General features: G+C 38.0%; 1 protein-coding gene and 1 long non-coding RNA gene across 2 annotated transcripts in view; both read right to left on the bottom strand.

Annotated features, from left to right (window-relative positions):
• Positions 1 to 1881: 1881 nt before the first annotated feature.
• LOC149375689 (uncharacterized) overlaps positions 1882 to 16974 on the bottom strand; it is a 44068-nt gene continuing 28975 nt past the window's right edge. Inside the window, exons 2-4 of the long non-coding RNA XR_016293674.1 lie at positions 2562 to 2717; positions 2159 to 2397; positions 1882 to 2098 (exon numbers count right to left, since the gene is read on the bottom strand). This is a non-coding gene — a long non-coding RNA (uncharacterized LOC149375689). The remainder of the gene's footprint in view (positions 2099 to 2158; positions 2398 to 2561; positions 2718 to 16974) is intronic.
• Positions 12566 to 13657, bottom strand: LOC149375691 (uncharacterized). Its single transcript, XM_089598067.1, has one exon. It carries the CDS (start codon positions 13655 to 13657, stop codon positions 12566 to 12568), a length of 1092 nt encoding a protein of 363 aa, XP_089454193.1.

Below are 16974 nucleotides of genomic sequence, written 5' to 3'. Positions count from 1 at the left end.
GAATTCCACCAAAATGAAATTAAAAATCAAATAGTAATGAATTTTGGACATACTTTACCGACGCGTTCATTTTCTATTGAGGAAAAGAAGTGTTACAATTTTTTGATGAGTAAACCAACCGTTGGCTATAGTTTAAGAAGAATTGATTCGAAGACATTTTTTAAGTTTTATTATGGAAAATAACGAGTTTATAATAGAGGCCTCTCGTCGTGTAACGACAGCTACAACATGTAACTGTGTGGTTCAAGTTTCATACGATTTACCATGCCAACATATCTTTGCTGTTAGAGAAATACTTGGGCTCTCTTTATAGGACTCAAGCTTGGTATAGTCAATGAGCAATAGACAAAACAATTTTGCCGACAAAATCACAGAATCTTCAATCAAAATCAAATAGTCCCTCAGTATCCGATAGACTTTACAGAAAAAACGCACGCTGGGTTAGGGAAAAATCAGTTGAAGCAAATTCGAATTAATGAGTTGATTAATGACCTGACCAACATTGCTTCTCATTCGTGTGGACTAAAGTATTTACAGAAACTAACTAACTTAATGGAAATGAAAAAATATTGGTCAAATAGTATCCTGATTGACATGGTCGTTTTAGATATTGATCATAAAAAATATCACATTTGGATAGTGCAATAGCAAAACTGAAAAATCTCAACTTTATTACTACTAATACTTGTGTTGATAAGTTGTCTGTGCCCCAAAAGCGTAATCGGATTAGAAAGCTATTCGAAAAATTAGATGAATGTACGAGGGTGATCATAAATTTTGACGAAAAGTTACGATTTTTAACTAATCTATTGAAATTTTGGACTGAAAATAAGGACATTAAAATCATTATAACACAAACAACGTCTAGTGATGCAGTCAAAAAGAAAAATAACATGTTTTTGCCTAAAGCACCAACAATTATGGGTAAGCCAAGACACTCTTTGAAAACAACAATACAATTAAAAAAAAAAAAACGTCTAAGCTTCAAAATGAGATTCCTTTAGATAACGTAAAATGTGTAAATTTATATTGTATAAATTAGAATTATATTTAAAATAATGACAAGTAATCACAATTTTTTAACATTTAAAAATCTAATGATAATTTAATAAGTAGCCACCTACATTAGTAAATATTTAAAGAAAATAATAACAAAAAATGGTCGCAATGTAGTACCGAAAACGGTGTACGTCTTGTAAAACCTTTAAATAAAAATTTATAAAACCAGACGATTGTACTATCTCTGTAATTTTACTACCTTAATACTACTGAAAATATGTTTGGTTAATTAGATTATAATTTATATACATTTATTTTTTATTTCTATTAATTCGTTGTACAACATATCCTACATTAATTTTTAAATGGCATAAAACTTTTGGAATATTAAAAAAAAAAGACTCTCATTGTTTACATTATGCTCGTTTGTATTTTATATCTATTCATTAAAGATATACAAATGTAGACTGAAAATTCGAGAACAATTAAAAAAAAAATTTTGTCATTAGGTTTACTTTTGCTGGTAAGAAAAAATCGATTCTAACTTTTTGAGTCGCGGTGGTGTTCAATGCCATTGTAGGAACCTTGTTATAGTTGTTTCTCAGCGGCTAGAGTTTTTTGTAATATAGACTGAAATTGTAGCCCCACTGACTGAACCAGTGAGCTTCTTCGATCACGAACCTCAACAGCTGTCCTTTTTTGTACAAGGCTGCCAGAGCGAGTGGAGGACAGTGTTGCTTTGCCATTTGCCGATAAACTGTTTAAGCTTATTCATTTGACAAGCTGCTCGACAAATGAGCCACTAGAATTTGAAATTAATCGGGTTTTGTAGCACGAAAATTTGGAGACAAAAGTTAATCAATATACAACACTTACATTGCAACGAAATGAGTTTTAACACTTGATCAATGATAAATCTTTTCGGCGGTGAAATGACGACGATTATTCCAGGTGACATATTTCAATGCTGGCAGTTGATGAAACCGGATGAAACGCTGGCATCAGGATGAAACAATCGAATTTCAAAATGACTGACAGCATTGATGGCTTGCTACTGATTTAATCGAAACTGACACAAGACAAAGTTTTGCCGGAATACCTGAAACGAATTACCATCTGGCGTAACTTTGTCTATTTCGTTGAATTGAAAATGAATTACCACATTGAATTCATCTTTTTCATATCTGGGAAGTCGCACACTTGTTGAGTAAAGCTTCTTTCCATTCTACAAGGTTTTAAGTCGTAGTTGAAACATTCATTTGAAAACCTTTTTGACATCAATGACAAAAATCGACAAGACCAGGTCTCCATGCGTTTGACGCTTGTGTTTTATCTCTAGCTTAACCCCTTGCGAAACTTGCATGTGAACTACCTGCTCTGCTACTGACCTTCGATGTCCTACAAATAACAAGAAAACAATCATTTAACTGCACTTGTTTTTCCTTCCAACTAAAACTGAAACTATATTAATGGAATGAAGCTTTTACTTGGTCGAGCTTGAGGTTCATGTAAATTTTTTGGAGTGCAAAAAATACCTTTCTTTTTTCTACCACGACCCCTACCTCCAGAGTAGTTACTATCAGTCTCAGAAAAATCTCTACAATCATCCTCCCCATGGTCTTGATATCCAGAAGTAGCTTCTGAGGCAGAAACACTTGCTTCTGCTGCTGCTGCTACCGCTGCTACTTCCTCTGCCTCCTGTATTTTGAACAGTAGCACTACAACAAATAATAAAATAATCATTGTCAAAATCAGGCCAAAATTAACAAGCAACTTGATTGTATAAGACAAATCTATTTTTTTGGCGACATACTTCCAAGTTATTTTAAGCAGAACCATACAATTCTTATCGAAATTAGCCTTTGTAACGTAAGGTACTTTAGGCATGTCTTTAACTATGTTCACGAGGGAAGGGGTTTTATGCTGCTCCCAATCCAGTTCAGTCGTGTGGAGGTGGAAGTGGTTTACGGCAAAATAAATGTAACGCAAATGTGCAATAAAAATTTATACAATATATTTACAGTGCTTAAATTAGGAAATGTGCTCAAGTGAAGGCAAGCGGAGAGAAGCTTTCTCTGCCGCCGCGGCGCGCTAACTAACATACTATGCTCGCAGAGCAATATTTATAGAGACAAAAGTTAAAGTAGAAATTCTAGTACATTGATAAATAAAGGTACAAGAGTAAAGGTAAAACAATCTCTTGGGCATTGCAAATGTACGCGATGATAAAGGCGTATGATCGGAAAATTACTTCAACTTTAATACAAGAATAACAAACGTGACGCAATTTGAATTTAGAAAAGGTTTGTCGGCAAATATTCAGGTACAAAACTGAACATACCGCCCGCCATACTACGGTTCAGGGTAAACGGAGTATTAACAATTAGCACTGCACTTATGTAAAACAAACTTAGAGTCTGTATTTTGAAAATGTCAATAATGTAATGGACCGGAAAGCGTCCAGCCGAATATGGTGCGCTGGGCCATGGGTGTCCCAGGTAGTCCGATGCGTAAGCCCTCTTGAAGAACTCGTGGAAGCACATCAGCTCCTAGCAGCAACTCGATTTCCGTCAGATCGGCTCGAAAGTCGTCTGCAAGCTCCAAACCCTGTAGATACTTCCAGTCGCCTGGAAGCTTGAAGTTTCCTGACCTGTAGCTGGATATAAGCGAGAGCACTAGAGCTTCGCACGTGAGCTTCCCGTCGCTAACCATGGAGGCGAGAGTAAGGTAAGTTTTTCCATGAACTCGCGGAGTCTTGATGCCACCGATACCAATGACCTCCATGCTGGCCTCTTCATATTCCTGGCGAAGTTTACTTAGCAGGCTCTTTGCAACAAAGGATCGCTGAGAGCAGTTGTCGAGCATGGCACGAGCGATGAGTGTGCGTCCGTCCGGGCCTTGAATTCGGACGAGCGCAGTAGGCAACAGCGTAGTGTTTAGAGAGTCTGGCGATGCCATCCAATGACAGGATACGCGACTCCCTTTCGTGAGTGTAGCAGGCCATGCAGAAGATGCAAGATGCACTGTAGTGGCAGAATTCTCGTGCAGCAGCGTATGGTGATGCCCGTTGCAAGTTAGGCATCGTTTGCTTGATTTGCAGCTTGCGAGTTTGTGAGCACCAAGGCAATTATAGCACATGTTCTTGGCCTCAACAAACTGTTTGCGTTCATGTGGCGATTTTTCTTTGAAATCGGCACAGCGTAGTATGAAATGCTCACCTTGGCAAAAGCGGCATTTCTCCGTAAAGGCGGCATATGCGTGCGAAGTAGAAGACGCCGTCTTGTCCTTCTTCCGTGTTGCCTTCTCTGTAGAAGATGCGACGATCTCGAGCATCGAGATGCGTTGTTCAATGAAACGCACGAGCGTTTCAAGTGCAGGAGGCTCGTGGGTACTGCTGAGCGATGACTCCCATTCTCGGAAAGTTCGAGCGTCGAGTTTCCGAGCTGTAACAGCGACCACCAAGTCATCACACTGGTCCGTCGGACGCTTAAGCTGTTTAAGTGCAGCCAAGGCATTTACAGTGCCACTGAGCAATGCCTTGAGTTCGAGCGGCGATTCGTTGCTTACAGCCGGCGCGGCTAGCAAATCGCGAGTTAGCGCGGCAACCAAGCGCCGCTTGTTTGCATAATGATCCTCCAACCTTTTCCATGCAGCCTCGAAGTTGGCGTCGATTACCTGGATCGTCCTCAACAATTCAGCCGCCTCGCCTTGCACATGCGTCTTGTGGTGCTGAAGCTTCTCGACGTTGGAAAGTCGAGAATCGTTGACTATGATCGCAGAGAACAGATCCTTAAACTCGAGCCAGTCGTTGAAATGTCCGGAAAATGTGGGCACAGCAATGGACGGCAGGTTGCGAGAGTTAGCTGGTGGAACAGGAGCTGGGTCTGATGCGGGCGATGCAGGAAGTTTTCCGAGCTGTTCAGCCAAATTAGCTGCCGAATCGAGGTAAGCTTCTTCGGCGATTTCGTAGCTGTTTTCATCGAAATAGCCGATGTCCTTAGTATCGTCTGGAGCAATGTTGAGAATCCTGAGATGAGTGTCCTTGAAGTCATCCCAGTTTATTCGTAGTTGCTGTATACGGCTCTCGATGATCGCACGAGTGAACTTATCCTTGCCGCGCTTCTTGAGGTTTTCGTAAGCATTGCTAATGCTTTTGTACAACTCCTGTTGACGCTTAAGTAAAATTTTGAGTTCCTTGACGTCTGCCATGACGCAGTCGATGTCGCGATGAGGCGCTTGATAATAGGGCTGAGTGTTGGCAGCTAACGACCGCCCGCCTTGGCAAATTCAAGCACGGAGAGCATGCACACACTCTGATTCCTTAAATGACTCACTACTGCAGCTTCGTGAGAGCGCGTTCACCTACACGGCATCAAATGGTCAAGGCAAAATTCAAGGCTTCACTGAGCACTAGCACATATCCACTCCTGCACTGACCGTCGGTCCCTGGAACCACGCTCTGCTACCAAAAATGTTCACGAGGGAAGGGGTTTTATGCTGCTCCCAATCCAGTTCAGTCGTGTGGAGGTGGAAGTGGTTTACGGCAAAATAAATGTAACGCAAATGTGCAATAAAAATTTATACAATATATTTACAGTGCTTAAATTAGGAAATGTGCTCAAGTGAAGGCAAGCGGAGAGAAGCTTTCTCTGCCGCCGCGGCGCGCTAACTAACATACTATGCTCGCAGAGCAATATTTATAGAGACAAAAGTTAAAGTAGAAATTCTAGTACATTGATAAATAAAGGTACAAGAGTAAAGGTAAAACGGTCTCTTGGGCATTGCAAATGTACGCGATGATAAAGGCGTATGATCGGAAAATTACTTCAACTTTAATACAAGAATAACAAACGTGACGCAATTTGAATTTAGAAAAAGGTTTGTCGGCAAATATTCAGGCACAAAACTGAACAATAGGTATAGTCGTATCCACGAGTGGCGGTCGTGGGGGAACAGAGCAGATATATGTAACCTAAGCTCTGATTGTCTGATGAAAAAGAACTTATACATTACCAGAGAATATAGAATATATCCTCTTTAAGTATAGAAGGCCAAAGCGGAATTCCGAGCAATACACACTAAAATAATAATCTTCCATTACAACATAATTATAACAACAAAATTTGAATAAAAATTTTCAATTTTAATGAAAGCCCTCATACCTGGTTAAACAGTTCATGTATGGCTAATGACTCAGTCAGAATGTTTGTCTTCGATAGCTGAGCGGTGAAGAATGCTGCCTAAGCTTTTGCGCTCTGAGTTTCGGATCTGACCTATGCTTTTTTTTTTCAGGTATACATTTTCATAAGACTTGTTTTATTACGTTCTGTTTGTTTATAATTTTTATATATTTTTATAAATAAAATTATTTTATAAGATTTCACACTTTAATAATATGATTTAAAAAACTACTCTTGGCTAATGCCAGTAAAATACTAATGCAAAAATGTGTAAATACTTTTTGTATATTATTATTATTACAAGTGTAAATACTATTTGTTTAATTATTTACTGCATTGTCCGATACGGATTTATTGGGGTTCTAATATCTAATATGCCCTTTATCCTGCATGTATCCTATCCTAATAAAAAATACTGCCACCTTCCCGTCGGTTTCCATTGAGTAATGCCAATAAAAAATAAATTATACGACGCATTGTAATAGTAAAATATTGAATTTATGCTCGCATTAGTATTTTATTGGCATTAGCCAAGAGTAGTTTTTTAAATCTTATTATTAAAGTGTGGAATCTTATAAAATAAATTTATTTATAAAAATATATAAAAATTATAAACAAACGAAACGTAATAAAACAAGTATTATGAAAATGTATACCTGAAAAAAAAAAAAAAAAAAGCATAGGTCAGATCCGAAACTCAGAGCGCAAAAGCTAAGGCTGCAGTCTTGACCACTCAGCTATCGAAGACCAACATTCTAACTGAGTCATTAGCCGTACATGAACTGTTTAACCAGGTATGAGAGCTTTCATTAAAATTGAAAATTTTTATTCAAATTTTGTTGTTATAATTATGTTGTAATGGAAGATTATTGTTTTAGTGTGTATTGCTCGGAATTCCGCTTTGGCCTTCTATACTTAAAGAGGATATATTCTATATTCTCTGGTAATGTATAAGTTCTTTTTCATCAGACAATCAGAGCTTAGGTTACATATATCTGCTCTGTTCCCCCACGACCGCCACTCGTGGATACGACTATACCTATATATACGGAAGGGGGCCAACCAATCAGAGGCATGTAAGAGAGAGACAGGTTGTACTGCTATTTGTCTTTTGTCTCTCTCATCTCGTCTCGCGGTCGGAGCATACAATGCTTCCTCCATGTATATATTCTCTAAGTTTCAAACTGACGTATAAGTATAGCTATTAAAACTTGTTATTTGATTGCGTTGACGTGTAAGGTTTGTTTGACAACAGAAAAAGATCAGTCAGTCGGCTGCTAGACTGCTATTCCGAATTCAAACGGACGTCGTCTGCTTTACTGCTGGTGAGATTGCGGATCACATCACCAGTGAATCGACAGTAGCGCCCCTAACCACACAACGTTGTCACGTCGTACATATGCAACTGCTGGCGGCGATTGCGGATTACACCCCATATCCCATTCCCACTCGTCGACCTACGCGTAGGTATTTGAAGCGTGCAAGTTTTGCAGCGTTAGGTTAGGCGGATTCAATACCGGAACTTTTTCCCTAGATCGTATATATAGCTATACGATCAAGGGAGATGTTCCGTCGAGCAGACAGCACAGTAGTAAAGGGGCATTGCCAAAGACACGCGGAAATTCAAAATAGTGGAGCTGTTCACATAGACATATTTTTTGCTATTTCATTGTGAACGTTCATATTGAAAAGAAGGTTCCACTGTTCCGCTAAACTGAAGTTGAGTGAACAGACCTATACTGTGTTCTCTGTCAGTCAACATATAGTTGCGACCACAGGCACAGGCTTTGTTGCCTGATCGAAAAAGAGGTATAGGTCTGTTCAGTCTGTTCACTCACTTTGAGTTTAGCGGAACAGTGGAACCCCCTTTTCAATATGAAGGTTCACAATGAAATAAGCTAAAAATGTCTATGTGAATAGCTCCTGTAATATTAATAACACAAGTGCCCATCACCTATTGACCCGGGGCGCTAACTGGTCAGTCTGTTAAATAAATAATTTTTAATAACACAACCCTACTAAGTATTATCACGTGAGAACTCATGTGAGATCTCACGTGAGTTCTCACGTGAGTTCCCATCCCATAATCTCACACAGATTTCTCATGAGATTTTCTCATGTAATTTTCTCACATAACTTTCTCACATGGAATTTCTGGTGAAACGTTAAGTGCGGTACTAGAGTACATTATTATTCATTACAAGTAAATGAATCATTTTTATTTAGTTGTTTAAATGTGTTGGTTTTGTATGTATAACTAGCAGCCCCCCGTCTCGGCTTCGCCCGAGACTTACTAAATAAAACACCGTAGTGTGTTGACATGTGAAACATTTTCAGTTAGAAATTTTACACATATTCCTGATACATCTAAGAACAAAAATCTTCTTATTAAAAACATATTTTTTCGGAATCCATATAGTTTATTTGGTTAAATAATGAGGTGTAAAAATTCAAAAAAATTATTATGCTGAAAAGTACCGTGCGTTCTTTATGCCATAAAATAATCGGTGGCCATAAGAAGCCGTTCATTTACAGTTTCTCCCGTGTAATTCACGAAAACGGCTATTTTTTAAAGCTGTTAAAATTTTAAACCCCCAAAAATTTGAATTAAAAAAAAAATTTTTTTTGGACGAAGTTCTTTATGTCGCGTTACTCGGGGGGCTGGAATTTTAAAACCGACAGATTTTTTTTTTTTTGAATCAGAAATCTCTTCCTCTCAAGTTTTTCCCCTCACCCCGTCCCCCCTCACCAAGTGTTCTCTACACACTTCCCCTCTCCTAACTATATATGTACATTTGTCAACCGTGCCGTGTTACTCTTCTGCATACCTTTACCCACCATTCCACCTCACACTCCCAAGCAATTAATTTTTTAACAAATTTTAATTTTATTTCCCCACAGTAATTTTTCTTTCACTTGGAATTTTTTTTTCTTTTACAATTCTAAAAAAAAAAAAAAAAAAAAAAAAAAAAAAAAAAAAAAAACATTTTCCATTAAAGAGATTTGAACCCTTGACCTTCTGCATGTAAGTCCTGTACCTTACCCACTCTGCTACTAGCGCTGCCGACTATATAAGTCGGTTTCTTGTACTTATCGTGTAATTCGTAACTATAACATTCCATTTTTAAATGTATTCACTGATAATACATTCAATTATGAATTTGTTTTATAAATTGTGTATTTGTTTTCTAAATAATACATCTAAAAAAAAAAAAAAAAAAAAAAAAAAAAAAAAAAAAAAAATTTAATTAGCATAAATATGGTTATGTAGATTAAATATAATAAGGCGCGTTATTACGCATTTAATATTTGTATTTTTATTAAACCTGAGGTTTTTTTTGCATTACAGTAATGCTAATAATTACTGTTATAAATGAAAAAAGGTAATGAAATTAAATATGGAAAAAAAAGAAACGAAATATGAAAAAATGAAATATGAAAAAAAGAAATAATGAAATTAAAATAAATTTGAACAAATAAAATAATATATTAAAAAATAATGAAATGAAATATGAAAAAAGAAATGAAAAAAAAGAAAAAACAAAAGAATGAATATAAATAGAAAAATATAAAAAAAAGAAATAAAGGAAATACAAAAGAATGAAAAAAAAGTAATGAAATTAAATATGAAAAAAAAAATGATACATGAAAAAAAAGGGTATGAAAAAAAAAAGATTAAATATGAAAATAAGAAAGAAATTAAATAAAGGAAATACAAAAAAATGAAAAAAAATGTAATAAAATGAAATATGAAAAAAAATAAAACAAGAAATGAAAAAAACAATAAATAAAACAAGAAATTAAAAAAAAAAAAAAATAATAAAAAAATAAAAAAAAACAACAACAAATCAGGGGGGATAAATGGGTCATGGGGCCCACGGTAAGAACGAAGTTCTTTGAACATGACGAGTATAAAAACACAATTTCTCAGGTAACAAGGGGGTCGCCAGACCCATTGAAAGAACGAAGCTCTATAAACGTTAATACTGCATTCATGTAGTTCACTAAACAAAAACTTGAAAAACGAATAAAAAAATAAAATAAAAAAAATAGTTCAGTACTCACGATGGTTGAACTTCGTGAGAACGTCGTGCATAAATACAGTACTCACGAAGTTTAACCATCGTGAGTACTGAACTATTTTTTTTATTTTATTTTTTTATTCGTTTTTCAAGTTTTTGTTTAGTGAACTACATGAATGCAGTATTAACGTTTATAGAGTTTCGTTCTTTCAATGGGTCTGGCGACCCCCTTGTTACCTGAGAAATTGTGTTTTTATACTCGTCATGTTCAAAGAACTTCGTTCTTACCGTGGGTCCCATGACCCATTTATCCCCCCTGATTTGTTTTCTTATATCTCACAACTTTATTACCAGAGCAACAAAGTCCTGGACCTTAAACCCTACATTTTTATTGCCACAAAAACACAAAAACATTTTCTACTTATTTAAAAATCTGAAGTAGGATCTTTAAAGATTTCAGAGATTGCTGTGAGGGTACAATGAAAAGCTGATCTTTCACGTAATGGACTCTTTAGTTGTTAATTTTGACGCTGCTGTTTCAATCTCGATAAATTTTCTGCGTCAGTTTCTTGACGCCTAAGTAAAATTGTATTTATTAGATACACTTGAAGTTTTTCTTCCGATTCACCCTCATGCGACTTTTGGCATGCTTAAAATTTGTGTGACCCCTAAAGTATGTTTTCTGTCAACTTTGTTAAGTTCTAATATATTTGTTGGCAAGGTAGACGTCTGATGGCCCTCAAAAAGACCGGTGAGCTTCTTAAGTTAACTCTTTCTTGACTGCAGTTAACAGCAATTGTGACTGCCTGGATACCTCAGGGTTATCTTTTCTGGCTTGCTGTTGAAGACCCAGACTGATCGGGATAAAAATTACTAAGTCCGAAGCTTTGGGGCTAGTTGTAGTGCTCTTTCCCAACGTCTCCCGGTATAACGTCGAAGACGTTGGTGTCTAAAGCACCTTTTTTATTTTGCAGATTCAGTTTTTTGATGATCTTAGATGGGGAGATTGGTTAGTGATACTTGTCCAGTGGAGGCTGTCCCGTGGGCTCAAGTTTTTTTTCCTACATAGCTGTTATAGGTTTGCCCAACGCAGACTTTGGAGAGGATCAGTGATTCCTGGTTGAATGCTTGGAGTCGAGAGGGTAATATAGGGTCATCGGTCACCGGGTTTTCCAGCCTTGCAAAGAACAACTCCGCAGGTGACGTCTGCTAGTGAATAGCTTACTTGGTTTAATAGTGCCCGTCTTTATTTAATATAGTCTTTTAGTCGACGAATCGCTTCCGGAAATGGTAATAAAAATGTATTTGTTGGCAAGGTAGTTAACACTTAGGTGGATGCTAAAAAGAACCGATGAAATTGATGGTTAAGTAGGGAACGTAAATACTTATAATGGCCCTAAAAAGCGCCAGTGGTGAAACTTCCAGGCTATTCTTATTCCTGATGATGAAGAGCTGGCTACGGTTGCTTGATTCTTACCCTGGGAGTCTCGATATACGGAGACTGTGATAGAGGGAGGTACGCTGCTGACCAACGAATATCTCGTCTCGGGTCGTTCCCCGGATAACCAACCGCTCATCGTTAGACGGGAACATGTGGGTAAGCGCATTGGGGACGCGACGACCAAGAAGGTAGCCGTTGTGGCTGCCCGTGCCCCTCAGAGCTCAGAGCTGTTTTCTTCCCTTGCTTACATTTGTAGCCACAAATTCTCTAACTGCACCAGGTGGGATGGTGGAGCTCCCTCACAACTCTGATGAGTTGGAGCAGATTGTGCTCTGGCTAGATATGTCTCCTGGTATTGTGGCAGAGACGGAATCGGTTGGAATTAATTTTTTTTTTTTTGATCGCACTCGTCGAGATTCAGGGTGAATGGACATCTAGGTCCCTTCTCCCTTAGAGAAGAGTGTCGTCCGTAACCGGGATACCCAGCTGCAAGACTATAATTAGCATTCCCAACACAGCTTGTTGAGTTGCCGAAGCTCGACTACAACACTATGGTGACGCTCCAGCCTATTATAACCACACTTATTTAATTATGTTGCAGGTAGCTTCGATTTTATGTCGACGCCACCTAGCGGATTTTACTGAACTAAAGTGAAAAGCTGGCATATTTTTGCAAAACTTTGAGCTCATTTATTGCTATTGTTATTAAATTTTTTACGATAAAAACTATACTAAAACCATCTAGGAAGTATCACGAATCAGTGTGCAAAATTTCAACAAAATCGGTTTAGTAGTTTTCGCGGTTAGCGATTACAACGGTTTTAGCGCTTCTGCTTCATATATTAGTAAGATGAAATTTTGTCGAACAGAGTTGGTAGAAGTAAATTTGAAACAAAATTTCATACATGTTATCTGCTCTATCATTAATTTTCAAGCGCTCGTAGTATACAGTTATTGTTTGAAATTATGAACCATGTGTAACAGATATATGCAAAATTCTTAATAATTAAGGCTGCAATGTACGCTGCACCTGAGAGATGTCTGGTATAAAACTCAGTATGGGTTGAACAAAGTCTAATATAGTGTATCATATTCACGAACCTAACAATCTGATGGGTAACACCTTTTGCACACTTAATAGCTCTTAACACATCATAGTTTGCAGACTCAAAATTGAAGGTAGAGTTTGTCCAGACTGGACCCCAATTCAAAACAGACTCAGCTATATGCAAACACTGATGTAAATTAAAAGTCATTGCCGTGATCCCATACAATTCTTGAGATTGCATGACAAATGTATGAAGGCATTCATCAGCAAAGTCTAGTTCCTCGATTGAAATTTTGTTTTTCAGTAAAATATACAGACTTGTGACGAATAGAGTCCAATGATCTAATTGCCTTTTTGTCAAGATTTTGGATAAAATTGGTACACTATAATACAAATTAAAGTTTTCCCATTCCCTTGCCTTCCAATCGCTCCTACAGCTTAGAGGTCGGCATAATCGTTGTGCTTGCTGTGGTGCAGCAATATTTTTCATCAATACATCTAGTTGTTCGATATCTTCCTTACTCTTATTCTGCAAATAGTACGATGTAAATTGTGGAGCTACGCCTTCTAAGCAGTTGTGTAGATAGTCAACCAAAAAGCCAGATACGAGATTAAATGATGGTAAATTGATAAATGGTGATGGATATTTTATTCCTAGAGGAGCTAGACTTGTGTCTTCTAACATAATACGTACCATACTGTCATGATTTCTAGGTTCTGGGGGTGGATCTACGTATGGATATCTCATGCTTCCCGCTGCGTACTCACCACGATGCAAGCACCAATTGCATCCGTATTCCCCATTGAACTGCTTAATTCCCTGTATAGGGGCACGAGCTACAGAGTCTGTGCAGCATGACACTATATGCAGTTTGACAGTACGATTTTCACCTTTCACCACGCATTGTATGCCGTGCTTTGTTATCGCTTTGTATAGTCTTACAGCTTCATTTAGAAAAATCAACATGTCCGGCTTATTTTTATTGAACCACAATCCCATCATAATGTGATTGTCCATTCGCTCTTGTGGTGGTAATTCATTAAGCTTTAAGAACAGTGGCCATGTTGAACATGCCGATGATCTAAATATGGGTGCACCGTCAGTATTTATCATAGCGGTAACATACTGTTGTTTCTCATTTACTGGCAGAGAACTGACGAATTTACGATATTCGTTACCATCATAGACATCTTTTATGTATCCCCTTTCGTGGCCTTGATTTTTTAAAACAGTATCGTAATAATCTTCGTGTATATTAATCAAATCAGAGATTTGTGTGGATGGATTAATCATGACAAAAAAAGTGGGATTACTAGAATGAGCCACGTTTAAAGTATACATACAATTTGAGCACTCCGTAACATGTCGAATGTTCTTGAACTCTCCGACATAGGCATTGCAATTTGGACAAACAGCGTGGAAATATACATCGGATCTCGGATTCAAAATATTGTCATTAATATGTTTAGTATCCGGTAAAATAGGTGCTTTAAACATTGAATTAATTAATTTAAACAAATTATTCATTCCCGTGATAGATAAGTGGTTCTCGATTGAAAACTTTAAGACCATGAGAAAAATTTCACCCCTGCTTTTATCTACCGACGTCGTTATTGGATCAGTAAATGTTTCACTTTGCATGAAATCTTCAAGACTTTTGGGACGTAAATTAGATCTGAAGACTTTTGTTTGTTCATCACTGTTTTCCATTAAAAACTGAGCCCAATTACGGTACGCTGCGGCTTCGGCGAATGATAGATCCTAAAATTGTTGATATACCATTAGCATTTTACATCACACTACCTTTAATAATTTTTACGTATAATAATTGACTCGTGCGGTGGCGGAATATATATATATATATATTAATATACTGTATGCAGAGGCATTCTACGGTATAAGCTCTGATTGGCTAGAGTCTGTTTTCTCTTTTGCCTTCTGCAACAAGATTGCCAACTTGCCAGCCCTATAATAACTAGGTAGATGTTAAAAATCGATGAGGTTTTATCAAGTACTTATGAGAATGTTTAGCCCCAAGCTTTGCTGCCTGCAGTGCTGCTGCAGAAGAGCCATCATGGCGTCTCAAATATATATATATATATATATATATATATATATATATATATATATATACATAATAGGTGGGGTTGACCGTCTTTAGACATAATGATGACTGTCACGTTTACTAATTACGTGTACATAGGTCGAATTTGCTGTGACCACCCACTTGCGGTTCTTGAGATTTTAGTTAGTGTTCAGTTCATTACTAAACTATCAATGAGTTTTTTTTAAATGCTTTTAAAACTACTTAGCATTTACTTTACATAAAACTTCTTCTAGTTGCACAACTGTCATCGAGCCATTCATTGAACTTACTTTTGCCTGATTCATTTGAAATTGCGTGACAATTTGCTTTTCTTTACTTATGACTGTATATGTACACATATATTTTTAATACAAGAATGGTAGGTATGTATTTGTATATCTATATATACATATACATTTGAGACGCCATGATAACTCTTCAGTAGCAGCGCTGCAGGTGGCAGAGTTTAGGGCCAAACATTCTCATTAATATATTTTTTTTTGTAGACTCTGACAGCGATATTGAAGATGATGATCCATCGTTTTGTATGATGAAAAAGTACGCCCCTCGTTTGTACAGAGAGTATAAAAAACGTGGGGTCTTAACAGCTGAAGAAGATAATATTGAAAGATATTCGGTAACTAATGGAAGAGTTTATTTGGGCTGCAATGTATATGTTGAGGAGGAGAAATGGAAACTCACCCAGCGCAAGGAATTTGGTATATTTCTAGGGGACCTTGCAGTATTGCTGTTCAAAAACAAACTACCTTACTCTTGTTTGGATGTAAAAAAGGTCACCCAAAGTACCGTTAGAAGGCCTATTAAGATGTGCTACCCCAAGAAACTTGAAGCGTATTTGCGTAAGTGAAAAGTATTCGTTGTATATCTTTCCTATTTTTAAACGATAGAAACCAAAATTATTGACAGTCTAAAGTTATTTGCAATGGTACTATACTTGAAAAACCCCAGTCCCAAGAGGTTGACACAATACTTCCTTTTTCTTCGAGTAGTTGTAATAGTAGCAGCAGTAGCAGTAGGGGTAGCAGAAGCAGCAGCAGCAACAACAGCAGCAACAGCAGTAACAGCAGCAGTAGCAGTAGTAGTAGTAGTAGTAGTAGTAGTAGTAGTAGTTTTTTTTTTTTTTTTTTTTTTTTTTTTTTTTTTTTTTTTTTTTGTGGAGGGAGGAGAAATGCATTGAGGCACACCACAGGGACAGCGGTAGTGTGGGACTCGGTAGATTATTTTTATTAGACCACCCATACCCACTAAAAACCCCCCCCCCCATGCCGCGTGGCCTTTGATCCACCCCGGAACCGCGTTAGCATTACTTCAGGGTGGAGCCACCTGGGAGACCATCGCGTCTCACAGCATTAACGAGCTAACTCGCCACCATTTGCTAGAGGTGCTGATGCTCTTGAGTCCTGAAAAGGACTCGGGGTCCCTGAGGACCAGCACCCTGTCTAGCGCTTCATAGTAGGCCGCCTACTCAGCCAGCACCACTATAAGCTTAATGCTTTCCCTTGCTGATAGGTAAAAAGTACCCAGCGCAGCGTGGATCCACATGAGCCTGTCTTTCAACTTAAGGCCTTTCTGCCTTATTTTGATCCTGCTTGGGCCTCATCCCTGGCCTCTTTAAGGGCTCTTCTAAATAGAGGGCAGCTTCCGCTGCCTGCTTCGTGCTTGTTGTCCGTTGTTGGGCAAAGGAAGCACCGTGCTGGACCCAGGCACTCTTTCTTCCGGTGATTTGTGCTTCCACACCGGAAGCACAGCTTGGATCTGTTTTCTTCCTTACAGTTGCCCGAGACGTGTCCATATCCCAGGCATTTGAAACATCTTGTTACTTCGATTCTTCTTCGAATTCGGCAGCTTACAAAGCCAACTCGTAACCTGCCTTCCTTTTCTACTTGTCTGGCAGATGCTTCGTCCACCTTTATTAAAGCCAGCCTCTGTCCTCTGGCATTTGGCTTTAAGAGAGCAACTTCTGGCTCCTGGCTCTGATGTCCAAAAGTCCTAGTGAAAGCCTCTTTGACCTCATCTTCCTCTACAATGGCATCCAGGTCTCGGACCTCTAATGTCACTTTTCTGTCGCTCATTTTCACGGTACCCTGTCCGGCTACCGACTTTTGAAATTCTCACAGCAAATTCAAAAGTCGGTAGCCGGACAGGGTACCGTGAAAATGAGTGACAGAAGAGTAGT

The sequence above is a fragment of the Copidosoma floridanum genome, unplaced genomic scaffold (genome assembly GCF_036245765.1).
Source record: "Copidosoma floridanum isolate Cflo_tuat_1 unplaced genomic scaffold, Cflo_Japanese_pri ptg000005l, whole genome shotgun sequence".
NCBI lineage: Eukaryota > Metazoa > Arthropoda > Insecta > Hymenoptera > Encyrtidae > Copidosoma > Copidosoma floridanum.
This window is presented reverse-complemented; position numbering and strand designations above follow the sequence as displayed.

What these genes read in the sequence shown, in the direction of transcription:
- LOC149375691 (XM_089598067.1), bottom strand. Translation starts at nt 13,657, where the DNA reads ATGTTGATTTTTCTAAATGAAGCTGTAAGACTATACAAAGCGATAACA.